General features: G+C 37.0%; 1 protein-coding gene across 3 annotated transcripts in view; it reads right to left on the bottom strand.

Annotated features, from left to right (window-relative positions):
* Positions 1-39: 39 nt before the first annotated feature.
* The window catches only part of NADK2 (NAD kinase 2, mitochondrial), a 32,949-nt gene continuing 16,190 nt past the window's right edge, over positions 40-16,798 (bottom strand). The window contains exons 4-13 of one of the 3 annotated variants that reach the window (XR_007780468.1): positions 15,410-15,491; positions 14,001-14,084; positions 10,704-10,840; positions 9,817-9,895; positions 7,493-7,636; positions 5,376-5,431; positions 5,240-5,293; positions 4,632-4,755; positions 1,016-2,859; positions 40-959 (exon numbers count right to left, since the gene is read on the bottom strand). Coding sequence is in view for 2 of the 3 variants with exons in the window: in XM_030237123.2 (XP_030092983.2) it covers positions 2,721-2,859; positions 4,632-4,755; positions 5,240-5,293; positions 5,376-5,431; positions 7,493-7,636; positions 9,817-9,895; positions 10,704-10,840; positions 14,001-14,084; positions 15,410-15,491 (899 nt within the window). In the remaining variant the exon portion in view is untranslated. Of the gene's footprint in view, positions 2,860-4,631; positions 4,756-5,239; positions 5,294-5,375; positions 5,432-7,492; positions 7,637-9,816; positions 9,896-10,703; positions 10,841-14,000; positions 14,085-15,409; positions 15,492-16,798 lie in introns of all 3 variants that reach the window. The other 2 variants (XM_050987001.1, XM_030237123.2) reach the window with 2 other exon arrangements.

Below are 16,798 nucleotides of genomic sequence, written 5' to 3'. Positions count from 1 at the left end.
TGAAACACCTTTGAAGGTTGAAATCAGGAACAGGATAGCTTAATTTATCAATTAATGTTTTATTTTTTTATTACATAATGTATAAACACCACTTGGGAAAAAAAAAAGGCAAAGAATAACAGTCTAGTTTAGCAGAACACAGTGTACACTAGCATTAAATGAAAATACCATGGACTTGACTCAGCAGGTAGAAGAGGTGCAAAAATCACTGCCAGTCCATGCTGATTAAATCAGTGTTAAACCAAGACTCAGTACTGTCTTGGAATAGTGTCTACCAAGTAAGTTGTCTGTACTGCAATCCTTCATCATAAAGGATCTTTAAAAAGGGTCCTACAGTTGTTTAATTAAAAAAAGGTAGCTGCTTACTATTAATAGATTTCTGAATCATCCTAGTCAATTTTAAGCATTCACCAGTAAATGCTTCAACAGAACTGCAATTAAATACAGACAAAACCAGTAGAGGCCACTCATGAGTAGGTCAGGCTTCCATTTTGCTAAGTTAGAATTTGAAGGAAAATTTACTAAGTCCTAATCTAGATCATACTTTGGGGCTGTAGGGCCTGAAAACAATATCTTTTAGTTTTGATGTTCATAATAAGGAATGACAGGCATGTTTAAGAGGTATGCTTACTGATCTCACTAACCAGTCTCCACTAAAACTTTACAGCACACAGTTGTCTAAATAAGCAGTTGTTGAGATTTCTGCCATAGATTTGCTGTGCACACGTTCAATACCTAAATCTAATCTAAGAATGGTAAGAATCCTAGGAGGAAATAAATTAGTGTTAATGGCATTGGTGGGCTTGAGGATTTTTTGAATCCTAACAGCATATTGACTAGTGTAACATGACAGAGGCACATAATAAACAATCCCTAACTGGTTTCAGATGGATTGAGAATAACTAGAATATCCTAGTCTGTGTGCACACAACTTTTAGAAAGATTAGTCTTCTGAATATCTTTAGACAAAGGTACACCTTTGTGTACCTTTAGTACCTTGTACCTTTGCCTTTACCTTTAGACAAGCTTTGCACATTATTTTAGACAGTCAGAGCTTTATTCTGATAGTTCCTGAACTTATCAACTTTGAAAGCACATTTGGCTATTTTGCTTTTTGAGTCTACAGTCAAGGCAACCAGACAGTGTAAATAACATTGCAGCACACTTAGCAGGTGAAATGTACACAATGATAGCTTATTCAGACATCGCCATCAATTTCACATTTTCCTAGAATTGAATCGTCTGGTCAAATCAATATCCTATAAATTATGTTTTAAGTTCTACTCACTCTAAGTCCATAAGGAAAAAAACCTTTGTCTGTTTCCTTCACCAATAAAGAGCAGTTTATATTTTGCAAGTGGCAAGAAATACACTGATTGATTGGCCACATTGGAGAACATTTCCATTAAACCTGAGAACATCTATTTTAGAAGTCTCTTCATTCAAAAGTCGTTTTAAGAAAACTCACTCTTGGAAACCAATCTGCAGTAGACAAAACATTCTATTTTCAAGCCATGTAGCAGAAGAGTTCCTGCTGTAAAAATATTTGTTTTCCCAAATTCTGCCTCACCTATGCAATTATAAGCACAGATTTCAAAAGGCAGTCACAGTTCACAGTTTCTCTAAGAGACTTAAAAGGTCACTTGCTCTTCTTTAATCAGAGCTTTTTTCTTTCTTTCTAGTATCAACTTGATTACCTAACATGAGCAGAGACATGTGAAATTAATTTGTTGTCATTTACATAACACTAGAATTCAGCATAGGATTGGAAATGTAAATTTTCTGGAGAAGGTAAAAACATGCTGGGAAAACTGTAAGACATAGGTATTAATTGCACTCCAACTCCATATACCCAGCATATCTCTTTCTTCTTTAAATATAAGAGATTCAAAACCTAAAATTCTAAACATTCAACTTAATAAGGCCAAATGTAAGTCTTATGATAGCCACTTACATATACTAGTGTTCTGATAATCTGCTTGCCAGTGAATCCATTCAGTGAAGGAATATATCCTACTACAACATGATTTCTATAATTTGCATATTCTTCATGAAGGGCTCAAGAAAACCTTTGGGTTTCAAGTCCCTATCTAGCCAAACAGAAAACTAAAAGCTACCTCATTCAAGATGGACTAAACCAGACTTATACTCTGTGTATAAGTCTACAAAGTAGAAAAAATACTGAAAGAACAAAAAATAAAATTGCCACAAGTTGTATGAAACTACAAAGTTGTACAATTTTTTAAAAGCATACAAAAGATTTGTATTTTCATTTTTTTTACATCAACATCATGGTTTACCAAAATCTATATACCCTTGCATCAAATTGCTAATTTGACAGTCAACTTTTCTACAAAAGTATGTATGAAGTATTTAGTTGTATCAGTCCCAGACTGTTACTAAAAAACTGTACATCTGAATATTTAATACTACTGACTTAATACTTTAACCCATTTTCCTGTTTTTTCATGTTTGCCTTACAAGTTAAAATTTTCACTGAAGTTAGAGGTAACACTTCAGACATTTACACTAGATGCAAAAAAAAACTTAAATATCAGGCTAATGATTCCCCAACCCAAAGGAATGAAAAGCATTTCAAGCTTCCTCCAAATGCTCTTGCATCCGAAAAGGCCAACTTCCAATATAATGCAGCATTGTGATATCCCCATGGTTTCCCTCTATGGATCCATAAATGTTTCAGCAAAAGACATCATGGTCCTTCATTCTTCCAGCAGAACAGTGCACAGTGAATCATCAGTGTCAATCAATATCGAAGCTATTGCCCCATCATTGAACTCAAAAGATGTTCCTCCATCTACAACCATACAAGCATCCCAACAACGGGAACGGACACAGACTCTGCAAAAACCCAACAAGTAAGTTATCACAAAAGAGCTAAAAAATTTAAATATTTCACACAAGCACTTAACAATAAAACTGGTTCTGGGACATTCTTTTGCTTGGGTCAGTAAATGCTAAACCTCCACTTAGCATGGTACTAAGCACTAGAACCCCCCAAGTTATCAGTGCTTTGTAGGGACTTGGAAAGAATCCAGAGAGAACTGAAGGACTTGGTCAATGCTCCCAGAGTCTGAGCACAGCCTACAACATAACACTTGGTGTTGAAGCTGAAGCTTAGTTGTAATTTTCAAAGAAAGCTACTGATGATCCCATTTATTTAAACTTCACAATTAATTTAAGATTCTAGTATGTGGTCTTCGTGTTACACGAAATATGTATTTTCAAGTAGCAACGCTTGAGGTTCAAATAATTTGGACATTAACTTAATCTTTAGTTACATTAATCATTCAGAGAGTAATTACAAACACAAAGCTGAAGGTCAGGATGCTTGCCAGGCAACTTCAAGAACTGCAGCATATTATTGTCAAGACATTATTATTAGAGTCTGACATATTTAAGTTCATAAGTTTAAATCTAATCTTACAAAATTTAAGGAATCTCTTTTAGAGCTGGACAAGACAGAATAAAGAATTTGGCTCAGAGCTCATTTAGACATTTATTCTGATATAAAAGGTTGAACTGACAGTTAATTACAATTGAAATACTGTATTACTTTCAATAGTTTATATGTTATTGTTAGTATGTTCAGTTATTCTGATCATTTAACTAATGGCTGTAACATTTATATCTAATTATGGCAAGCTCCACATATCATATTATCATTTAGATTGGGAAGGACAAGTAAGACCATTGAGCTCAAGCATTAAACAAGCACTAACAAGCCCACCACTATGTCCTTAAGTGCCATGCCTACATGTCTTTAAAATACCTTCGGGGATGATAATTATACCACTTCCACAGGCAGCCTGTTCCACGGCTTTACAATCCTTTCCATGACAATAATTTTCCTAATATTCAATCTAAACCTCCACTGGCACAAGGGCCCTAAGTTAAAATGATGAATAAGCAAATAATTCAGTTTGGAAATGCATTTAGTCTCACCTTCTGCTCACAGGAGGCCTTACTTTTAAGATGGGTTACATTGCTTAATGCCTTGCCTAGGCAAGTTTTGAGTATCTCCAAGAACAGTGATAAGACAATCTATAGAGACAACCTGGTCAACTGCCTGACTTTCTCACTGTGAATTTTTTTTTTTTTAATCAGAATCTTACATCCTATAAAATCATGGCTGTTGCATTATACTCTGCTCTGAAAAGAGTTTAACTCAAGCCTCCTCTGTAACCATCCTTTGGTAGCTGAAGACAGCAACTGGATTCCCCCTTAGTCTTGTCTCCTCCAGGCTAAAGGAAAACACTATTTGAGTCTTTCCTTTATAAACCACTTGTTCCAGCCCTCTTACCCTCCCAGTGGCCCTTTCCTGAATTCACTTCAGTCTGTCACTGTCTGTGTCTCATACTGAAGGAAATGGCACATACCCAAAACTGGGCACAGTGAGATTCATTTATTCTGTAAGATTGTGCAGGGATCAAACATTAAAAAGCCGTAACACAACTACGAAACATTTTCATCCTGCTGTTACAAGAACAATACTCAAGTCATTCAAAGCACAAACTGGATGTTGAAACACTTCAAGGGAAAGTCCCGGATTGCTCAGAGTTTGACAGATACACTTAACGAAGTAACTCTTTGCTATTGCAGCCAACACTTACTTTGAAGAGAAGCCACGCTGACGGCTACTTGAGAAAACTCTGTTTACAATAGGCTCTCGAACACTGAAAAACATCTTTGGTTCCTCTGGACTGTAGAGCAGAGACTCATTGTAATCATTTGTTACTGTAAGCAGAGGAGTCAGCCATTAGTTTTTCCAGAGAAAATTATTTACTCTCAGAAACACACATTCCTTCAGGGAAGTGTGGCTTCTCTATCAAGAAGGACCATCAAGTCTTGACAGATGTTTAATAGTCTTTATATGCAAAAAAAAAATTACTTTTAGGGAAAATTCCTTTCAGTTCTACTGCATGATGCACACTCAATAGCTCTCTTCTGGAGATTAAATATTAACTGTTTCAAATTTTAGGAAAACTGAAATTCTCCTGAAGAGACTAATGTAGACAGAAGTCTAAATAAGAACTTTCATTTCAAGTAAGACATTGTTTGCCAACTCTGCCTAATTAATGTCTGTAAGGAAGACTACTACTGCAAGCCTGTAAGAAAGACTACTATTACTACTAAAACATTGAAAGGTGAGTAGTAGAGAATATAAACAAAATAAATCAGCCAAAGATACTTTAAAAAAAATCTTGCCTTTTTCACTAACCTTTCTGTACCAGCTCCGTGTTCAATGGCATATTCAAACTTCCATGCTTTTTTGCTGTTGAGCCGAGAGAAAGAGCCCCAGTTAGATAGATGTATCTATACAGAACTTGGCTAGTAATGCCACATTGCTCACTCACCGATCTTAAGGATCTCTTCAATAGCTTGATGTGCAACCTTGTTAATATTATAGGACCTAGACAGAGAAGAAGTCTTGTTTGCTAAGCAGTACAACTTAGGAAAAAACCGAGCAAAACCAAAAAACCTTTCACACTGATGAAAAACTAAATTCAACATTTGGGGAGGAAAAAGAAGTAAGTGTGTGCTGTAAGTATGAGCTGGCAACAGTTAATTTAAAAAAAAAAAAAGTCCTAAATCAACTCCTGCTTTGGCATCTACCTGTGGCCTTGTAAACCTTAAAAATCCATTAAGTGAAGTTTTCAGGAAAGAAGAGCATGAGATGTAGTCTGCTCGTCAATAATCCCCCTGCCTTAAAACCCCAATAACTGCTGCATTAAGTCTGCATTAAAAAACTGAAGCTCTAGAGATTGTGTTCTTACCATGTCTATCCAACCCTTGCTAATTGATTTATTCTCTTAGTTCTCATTTATGAACCCAACACTTCTTTACAAATATTTTACCTCTTTATTTATACCCTAAGGTGTGGTCTTGAATCTTAAAAGAACTGGTGTATATAAAAAATAAACAGATCAGACACTTCTGCATTCCATACATTTGGATGAACAAGGCAGTATAGCCTCAGTCTGAACTAAGGCAAAACTCCTAAAAAAGTCTCCCTCCTCTGCCCAGACTCAAAAGGGAGTAGGTGCTAACCACAGCCACTGTACAGCAGTACCATGAAGATGTCACATGCCCAGGACTCAATACAGCTTAAAATTCTCAGTCCAGCACTTCTGTCATGCAGTAAAACACCTCAGACTACACCCCTATCTGACCCCAGAGCTGCTGAGGGTGTGCAAAAGGCTCTCTATTACACTTACTGCCTACCTGCAAGCCTGAGCAGACGCTATCAAGATATCCTTTTACACAAGTATTGGCATCTACAGAAAACACCAGGACATTTAAATCTCTCAGTCCCAAGAAGACAAATTCCAGGAAAACCCCTAGACAACAGGCTAAGGGGGAATCACTCCACTGAGGCTTGGCCTAACTTTAGAGAAGTCCAGCAACACATACAGATTACAGGAATGGAGAGAGGCAATCCTGGAGCTTGGTCCCTGGTTCTGGGTTTGCTCAGCACAGAGTGTGCAAGCAAAAGAAATGTGTAAGAACAGCATTGAATTAAGACTGTACTTTCCCAAGATACTGAACACTAGGAAAGTTTCTCTAGCAGTCTGCCAATTTCATCCTTGGCAGACTCCAGAACTAAGCTATGCTGCCTGAATACCAAATTCTGAATTACAATGAAGAGTAAAACCTAGTAACCATGGTTACAGCATGAATACTTATTTTTGAATTTCATTAAAAGCTTCTGTTTCAGTTCATCTTAGCCTACCCCACAAATCCAGTGCCTATTGTACAACTCTAAATTATGAGCACAAACACATATCTCACATCTCAAAACTAAATTGATTTGACTTACATGCAGTACTGCAGCACGTTTAAACTGAAGTTTAAATATTTTATCCCCCTGATTAAGCTAGCACAGTTCTGTGTAGATATGGCCATCTTTTTTTAAGGGGATTATTTTGGCAAAGAGATTGTCCCCTGTCAATTAAATATGAAAGAAAAAAGGGGCTTGAAAGGAGTATGGACAGTAGATGTGTCAGAGAACATTTAACACTGCATTTAATACATGCTTTCCCATTCTTCTTAGAGCTTAGATTTTTATAAGTTTACTGGGCTACATCATTTAAGCACTTTAATTTTAGACAACAAGAATAGTTAATAGATCACCTCAGTATGCTCTCTGCAAGTCACAGCAGAATCTCTTTCCCTCACCACTCCAAACCACTCATCTTCACATGTAGCATGCCACATTTTTCACTGAAATTACATCTAAGGAAAACTTCTGCCTCAGTGCCACAGCTCTTCACCCTTTCATACCCACAAGTAATAAGTGCCCTGCTCATCTCATACATCTGGAACAGCTCTGAGCCATACTGACAGTGACAATTTTAGACTGACTTACCCATAGCCCAACAGAGTCTCAGTAAGAAGAAAATGCATAGGCCAAATATGTTCATCTAGCTTATCTGAAATGGCATTTTCTCTCAAAGCAGCAACATGTACTCACCATGCTTTTGATCCTGTTCCAGTACACACATTAAGCCCTGAACTCTTCTGTTTCTCCCAAGGACCATCATCAACTGATATTTCATAATAGGAGGCCCTATGAAGCGAGAATTTAAAACTGGGTTTGCAGGACTTAAAGTTCTCCCTGAATAAGACAGAACACACAGCCTTATCAGGCACATTACAATTTAGAGGAGCTACTTTCAAATCTGGATTACAATTTCACAGGCTTTTGTACATGTTTCCCATTTGACAGCAACTTCTGATTCCTTATTTTATAGCAGTTTTTATAATGGACTAAAATGATTTCTAGCATGAACTTTTAGGCACTTTTTCTGCAGTCACTTCTCATGTTAATTTATGCACAAAACCACCTTTGTGGTTCATCTGCAGGGCTTGCTGGACTTACAAATAAAACTGTAAATAATTACCTTCCTTGCATACCTGTTGCACAAAAATGGTGTTTATGCTGTGATTGAGTCTCATTAAATTATGTCAAGGAACACTAAACATTCCAACATCAGTAAGAAATAGCATGATTGAACCTGAATTCTTGATCACTTCAGTAATTGAAAATCCACTGATTCTTCATTAATAGGTTTACACAAACGGCAGGCTTACATTTCTCTCCAGGGCAAATAATTCCTAAAAGTCAAAAGTACTAGGTCTTGATGTACAATCATCGTTTCTGTGTTACTGTTCATCTGTCAGGGGATTCCTAGTGTTAGACCTAGAGACTAAAGTTTCTCTCTACAAGCTTCAAAATATTCAAGAGTGTATTTATGAACTTAACTTGTTGATATTCATAGGGCCTAATTCAAACTGTGATACAGGCATCAGATTAATAGATATTCTCTCAGAAATACCACATTTGCTGTTTTATGCATGACTGAGTTTCACTTTTCTTAGTAAACAGAACTTACTGAGCTATTATTTCAGTCTAGAAACACAGCTCTTGGCTGTTTGGTGCCAAGCAGTTTGTACTCTCAGTAACTAAGGGCATGTTTTGTAATCAGTCTTGAAAAGATGGGGAGATTAGAGAACTGAAAGTAAATTAAGAACACAGGTGCACCGCTTGATTCAGTTCAATGTAATTTTTGCAAGCTGGATATGACAGGTTTTCTGGGAGGGGTTTTCCTTCAATTTACTTGTTTTCATCACTGACAGGGAGAATAAGACCTGACAAGAAGCTCCTAAAGTTGTTTTTTCTAAATAAATAGCAGACCTGTGTATTTGAAACTAACAGAAGATTTGTCTTTATGACATTTAAGTCTCCAAGTGTAAGGTCCCAGTAACATACTTATTTCTACAGCTTTCTGGAGGTACTGTGTTCCTCAGCGGTTTTCAAATACACAGGAACCAAGAGAAAAATGTACTTGTGACACTTATAGCACTGGAAAACAGCTTTGTTCCTCTATCACTGCCCATTAAAGAAACTTCTTAGAATCTTGGTAAAATTAGATTTGATTTAGTAAAAAGGAGGATTTGTATCGCTTTGAGATTAATTCCCCCTACCAGTCTGAGGCTGAAGTCCAGACAAAAAGTAAAGCACTTACAGAACATTTATACGGTTTGCACCAGCAATCAGTGTACCAGGCACTGTACACACACAAGCTGTTAAACTCTAAAGTAGCTTTTCTGCTGTTTTTGTTTGGGGTTTTTTTTTAAAGATAATAAAGTGAAAACAGATATAAAATACAAGTCAAAGTTTGATCAAATCCTGACTAAGGATCATGTCTTTTATTGCAGCCCCAGTCATATTCCCCATGTCCTTCTTACTGTTTGGCTGCCAAAAATGCATTGATCTTCAAGACAGAAAGGACAGCCAAATGTACCTGGATAAGGTCTACCATAATTTGATAGAAAAACAGTTCTTAAACAAAGGAAATAACTATATTCCATCAATAACAAGGTTTCTGCCAAAAGCAGGAGAAAAACCTTTGCATCTAATTACAGAAAGGCAGAAAAGGGAGTGATGAAAAAAGCTATTTCTGTTTGGTCATGCTAAAAGCTTATGAAAACATATTTAAGATATGCAGGAGACGAGGCAGTCAAGGACTGATATTTAAGTCAACAATAAAAGGGAAAGAAAAAAGTCAGGAAAAATGACAGAATAACCAGAGAGGAGGCAGAAAATCAGCAATCAACATTACTGCACTTACCTTTGAAAATACACTTTGTAATGAGCAATAATACAATTGGTGTTAAATATTTAAAAAATAGAAGTGAAATTTGACAGTAAAATCTCATCATTGATTGTGCATTGCTATGTCACAAAAAGAAATTAAGTTGTGCCTTGCTGTAACAACAAACAATTATACATACCTGGAAGAAAGAGATTCCCCAATGAAGACTTCATTGAGTGCTCTCACTGGTAAAAGATGTGGGCCAGAAATATCAGATCCTGCAGATATCAAATATAAAAGTTTTGAATCATGGACTTAAACCACAAGTTTTCAAAAACCATTCACAATTCACTGGAAGAGAGATTCTGCCACCTGGGTTTGTTTTCTAGACCTAATGTTCCATTTTCTTCAAGGACTCATTTTTTTTCACTGATTTACTCTGTGGCCAGTCAATGTCCTTTACAGGAGACAATAAATATTTAAACCAAGGTCAGCAATGACACTTAAGTTCAGACATTTTTCCCTGAAAAGTCAGAGGCAACTAGGCAGAATGAAGTCTTCTGTCAGTCACACTTCCAGCCAAGTTAAATTCACTGGCAGTGACTCAACAGACATTTCTGATGAAGTTCAGACAATTAGACTTCATACCACAAGGTAATTAAAGGGGATTAACAAGATGATCATGTTGACAAGGACTTCTTAGTGAGCAAATGCAGTACTGGACACAGCTTAGCACAGAACCATGCATCTTTCAACCCGCCATAAAGAAAGGAGCTGAAGGTGTTTAAGAATTATCTACAGACAGACTCTCACATTTAATATTTTATTTGCTTATTTGCTGGTCCAAGACCAGCTTTTACAACTCTCAATTAACCTAACTTAAAAGTTAGCATGTGCACACAAACACACACAAATACTCAAGTAGTTATAGTAACTCTAAGAGACAGCATTTTAAAAAAGATCAGGTATTTTGACAGATATTTCAGATATTCAGGTATTTGAAATACAAAAACTTTTACAAATCCCTATCTTCAATTCCAAGTTATCACAGCAAAGTGATTATATTCTTGTCAGATTTTAACCTACTTTGATCCTGGAATCTTTCATTTATGTGAGCCCTGCTGTGTTGCTCTTGGCTTAGCTGCTGTTCATGTAAATCCACTGGGGTCGTGTTAATCCCAGTTCCTTCAAGATACAGTCGGATTCTTTGCCGCCACTGCCACCTGAGAGAGGCAAAAGAAGTCAGTATGCAATATTCATTACAAAATTAGATAGGATCTGACAGTCTCCATTCTCAAAGCAGAACATCTTAAGAGTAGGAGCTAAGTATATTCAAAGATATAGTTCAAGTTTTATAGCTTCTACTATAGCTTCTAAATTTAAAAAGTTAATAATATGTAATTGTAAATTCTTTACACTTATCAATTTGCTACCTAATATTTTCTGCATATGTAAAACAAGAGGACACTGGCCAAAAGTAGCCTACGAAAATTGCATGTAACAAACTCTCCTCTTGAGGCATGTGAATGAGTGACTGATACAATACTTTTAAGAATAAAGAGCTCTCAAGAATTTTCACAGAAATACAGGCTGTATTTTTTACATCTTTTGTTTGTATTTGACACATCCAGAAAAGCAGCTCTGTGCATCCCCTTATATATATAAAAGACCCCAAGTATCCTCTTGTTTTAACAATCCCTCATGGCCTAGGAATTTAGGGTGCTTAAGAGGAATTCGTTTGAAGCAAGAGATGGATATAAAAGCCATGTTACAACATTCTGATTTTTTTATTTTTCCCTAGAGATATAAATTCCTTTTCCTCTTAAAACCTAAGATATTTCATAAAACAAAATAGCAATAGTTTTGACTAAGAATGCAAATCACAAGAGAGTGTTATGAGCACACCTTTTCCCTGTTCATACTGTCGATATCCAGGCTACATTAACCAGTTTTTCCTAAAATTACAAGAGACTTACGCTATACATGACTGCATTGCTAGTTTTTCCTCTAGTCATCTTTATAGAGAGCCTCATTTACAAATCCTATCTGCCCCTAAATTCCAGGTATTTTAGGTAGTCATGCAGAAAGTATTCAGTGAGTATCACTATACTAGCCTCCTTACAATGGACCTGGCTAGAGCATATCACATCCCCCACAAAATTAGAAAATGGGACTGTACTCCTATTAATTCCCCTATTCGGAGAACCTGGTACAGCACTGACCACCAAGATAAAAAACCTGGGCAGTCTGATATAGTTTGTGCTTTACAAATCAATAATGTTGGTTGTCTTGTGGATTACAAGGTCCATGTTAACACAGACTGTTGCACTGACTGATACATCACAGATAAGGGGAAAAAGCCTATTGCCCTTTTCCAGTTTCTGGCAACTTATCATCCACAACAACTCTAAGATACCAGAAGCCCTTGCAGACAAGGATTCAGTTACCCATCGACTCCAAAGTTTGCTTAGGGCCAAACAAATCTAAGAACTCTCGAATGAAACACCTGCTCACGTCCTTGCTTAAGAACAAACTATTTTATTATCTCCTATTTCTTATCTACTATTATTTCAGAAAAATAATTAGAGAAATCCTTTCTGTTTTGCTCTGGTGAGGTTTCAGCTCCACAATGAGCAGTAACAGGAATGTCAGCAACAAAAATATAGCTTTGTTTCCAACAAAACATCAAAACTTGCCAAATGTCAAGTGAGATTATCTGAATAAGCACTACGAGTTTTACTTAAGCGAATTAGAATGATGGAGACTAAAATGCTTCTGTTTTCTAAACCTTAGAATATGTGAGTAGAAAGCACCTGTTTCTTTAGCAACATATATTGAAATTCTTCAGTTATTTATCCTGGCAATTGTATTAATTGAATTTCAGGACTATTTTATGGCACAAATACAGTTACACTTCAAGTTACAAATTTAATATGCTTCAAGTATAAACAAAAATCAATTGCTATACACTTTCACATGAGTGACTGATTTCTGGTTTTGATAGTCTTTTGATAGTTTTTTGTTGTTTTCTGATTTCTGACTTTGATAGGCTTTCATCACAAAAATATGCTCTAAAAATATTCACAGAACAGTGTCTCTTCTTAAGTAGTTATTTAAAACTCTTCTCTAGTCTGTGCTTTAAAATTCTTGTTTCTTTTTAAATCAAGTGAGATTATTCTATTTTGAGAATATTTAGTACTGGAAACATCAAGCTATATTCAGCATGAAGAACTTTTTGCCTTACACTAACTTGTCAGCAAAATTTAAGCCACATTATCTCATCACCAAAATCCCAGATGCAACACACTGACCATTTCCTAACTGTATGTGTTTCATTAGCTTCTATTCTTATGGCCATCACTGTGCTACATGTTTTTGAGTCCTTGTCCTAGAGTGACTTTATGATGCTTGTATCCCCATTTGTCTGTTCCAGTTAATACCCAATTTATGCTGGATATTAAGTTCTGCACCTCTAAGGCAGTTCTGAGAGTGGAGGGGAGAGAAGAAGCACGTGGTTTGTCTGCAGGCACTGCACTCACTCTCCTGCACTCCTGCCCACAGACTGCGCTGTCTGCAGCACGGACAGACAGCAGGACAGAGCTCTCCTTTGCTTTTAGTCAGGTTTCAGCTGGCTTAGGCAGAGAAGCTCCCTGGACTGTGGCTTTTGCTTTTCTTGGAACTGATCAGCCCTGCTCTGGACTGAACACCCAGAATGGCACCAGGAGCTCATACATGTGGCCCTCCAGGGCCAGGATGCTGCATTCCAGCACCGGAGGGACGGATAAGAGACTGAGTGAGCCGACCTACAGCTGTGACAAGGACTCTCTCTGAATTTGCCATCTCCTCAGAACAGTGAGAGGTTACATTGTTTAATGCTGTTCATTTTTTCATGTTTGTGAGTACTTTGCCTGTTAAATAAACAGTTTTTTCCACTTTTCTTGAAAGAGATTTTTCTTTCCAAACTGTCTGTGTTTGGATTTTTCTTTCCAAACTCCCTGGGAGGTGCAGCTTGAGTTTGCTTTCTAGAGTGCTTTCACTTAAAAAGTTTCCTCCAAAATTTGCTCTAAACCAGGACAGTCCTAAAATACATAAATATACCCCTTACAAGAATACAGTTCCTCATTTATGAAGTCAGAAGTGAAAATCAATTATTGCAGGTCATCCAAGAAGACTTTTTTTCTGGAACTGACAGACAGTTTTAATAAGCCTTAGTCTCCCTCTTGACCAAAAAACTCATTTTTCAACATTATAAACATCTACACAGAATTCACAATTTGAGCCATTAAGATTTTACTGAGCTTCAGCTGCTTCTTAGGAATTGCACATGATTAGGTGTTTCCCAATCCCTCTATGTCTTTGAAACCAAAGATCAGTGAATCCTACCTGAACTCACCACGATAAAGCTTCTGTAGTGCTTCAGGAAATGAATGGGTGTATCTCACAGGCAAGCACAGGTGTCCTTCTGATCTGGTAGCAAAAAAATAACCATGAAAATTATAGTACTACTGTTCAGATTTGGTACCTTTGGACAACAAAACAAAACAAATCTCCCTATGTGTTACATTAAGCAAAGCTACACTTCTTAGACCTTTAGGAATCTCTACTGTTCTTGCACAGTACCACATCAGCAACAACACACTGCTCTCAGCTGGATTCTGTGTGTCTGAGACAAGTTATTTCTCCAGCCTTTCCCCTAAAAACTGTTCAGCTAATGATCCTGCAGGAGTATGTAAGAACTAATATAGTTCCTGTCACCATTCTAGGAAAGCAATTTAAGCTCAATAAACCTGGCAGGTAAGGAAAAAAAAACATTCTCCACTTACACATAAGTTAGAAACATGAACAGCTAAGCAACATGCCTAAGATCAAAAGAATCTCATGTCAAAACTAGGAGACTAGACCCTGCTTCCTTCCTTGAGTAATACGTGACAATTTGAAGGCACTTGTTATTTGAGCCCCTACTAGTCAGACTTGATAATGCAGAATAGCTACTCAGAGCATTTGAAAAGTTTTGGAAAAGAAGGTATTAAAGGAATCAAACATTTTGACCTCCACTTTATGTACTAGGAATAAATTAACTGTCAATATCAAGAAAAGCAGAACTATCACAAGCAGAAATCCAAATCTGGACTTCTCAGCAGGCAAAGCCTTGGTGAATTCTGAGTTTCACTTGACATCTATTTGAAGGTTATACCAACCAAGCAATACTAACACACTGCATCTACTGACCTGCAAGACTGATGTGGGCAGGTGGATGCAGCTTGTGCAGAGTTTATAACAGGACAGCTATGTGCCAACAATTGTTTCAGGAGTTTTCTGAGGTATCTTATGGTTTACATTAAGAAACAACAGAAAACTTCTTCATCTGAGCCTCTACTGGATCCACCTTCTTCACAAAAAAATTAAGGTTTTGTGTGTTCAGGCACCACACTTAGCTGCTTTTACCAAGTCCATCTTCCTAAATTCTGTACTGCCACCTCTAGCCTCAAACTCCTGGTTAGTAATACAAGTTAACTAGCTGCAAGTGCTGTTACACTGGTGTGTAAGAACATCTGTGGCACTGCAACACAGGCATGCTTGTCCAATACTACTTAATGTCCTCTCAGATGAGACAGGATAACTCCTTGTACAAACTTCTCTAAAAAAACCAAAATATTCCCTTGGTACCTACAACCCACTAAAAGAGACATTTATGCTGCCAAATGCTACAGGTATGCCTCATGTACCATGAAAACAGATGCACAGTATGCCTAATATTAAATAAAGCATTGCTTTCCCAAATATGTTTTTACCTTTCAGGATCAGTATTTATTCCGATGACTGGTTTAAACTTATCAAAGACCTTACTGGCTGCCAACAACATTGTACCATCACCTACAAAGAAAGCAGATCAAAAGTTAGTGTCACTTCACATTCTAGTACCCCAAACAGAATGTACTCCAGCATTAGCATTATGTGTGTTTATATCAACAACAAATCAGGCAAGCTGGACAAAAATACAATGGGACAAAACTGCTGACATCTTATCAAATCAGAGTAGTGACAACTGAATTTGAGATAGCAAACATGACTGAAAAAAGTACAACTTATCTGACAGCTATACATGCCCAGGCAACTGAACATGGCAAAAGCAAGCTTTAAAAGAGATTTATTGGAATTTCTGTACATTTATCAGCAGGTAAGAAAAATTTTTTAGCAAAAGTAAATTTAGAAAGTATTGCTAAACAAAGCCACAGGAGACAGGAAACAAAACCAAATGTTACTGTGAGTCACATAAAAACAATGACTTTAGCTTCACCCCAGTTGTCCTCCTAAAAGGCAATTTAAAGGTCTTATTTGGCCCCAAATAGGCACACTTGGAAAAGATGTCTTGGATAAGTAGAAAACTCAGAATTAGAAATCTTTAAATGTACTGGTTTCCCCAGATATTGGTATTTTTTCCTGTCTGTTAAACAGATAGAAAACTATAACCTCATTCAGTCTCTGCAAGAAGATATAAGCTCTGAACAGCATGAAGACATAAAGCTCTGAAAACCTCAGATGATGTATTATTACTTCCCAGCTGCTTGCCTCAACCATGAAAAGTTTTGCCAAAGACAAACTGGCACTTTGGGGAAGTTCTTTGCCATCCACAAGAGTTTGACAGGATGCTCCAGGAATAAACCTTTCTACCCATTCTTCATGGTGATCAGTACCTAAGGGCAAACTGGACTAGTGGGAAGAGAGAAAGCTGTGGTCAAGCCTATTTGCCACAGATGAGTAACACTATGTCAGAGCCCAGCAACACAAGGCTGTATTTGCAGCATATCCCAAAAATTAACACTGAATGAACTGCTGCAATCCAATATTAAAGATAAACAATCAGGTTAATTGCTCTGTTGGTTCATCTGGAAAACAGTGATCAGTGGCACAAGATGCTCAGAAGCTGCAGACTTTTTACCTGTACCATCCAACTTGATACGCCAGTCACTGGATTAAGTGTGAAAGCAAGAAAGACAGTTTGAGCAAGAGGACCATGAGGTAGTATGTTAGTCTACACCTCACATCCCAAATAACCAATGAGTAGGTTTTAGGGGTACATACAATTACATGACATCAAGAATTTTACCCTCTTTAGTTGAAAACTATAGTAAATTCCACAGTTTATATTGTTTCATACATGAAAAACTTTTCGAGTGGCC

Source organism: Serinus canaria, chromosome Z (assembly GCF_022539315.1).
Source record: "Serinus canaria isolate serCan28SL12 chromosome Z, serCan2020, whole genome shotgun sequence".
In the NCBI taxonomy this organism is placed as follows: Eukaryota; Metazoa; Chordata; class Aves; order Passeriformes; family Fringillidae; genus Serinus; species Serinus canaria.
The sequence above is the reverse complement of the archived record's forward strand: the minus strand, read 5'-3'. Positions and strand labels throughout refer to the sequence as shown.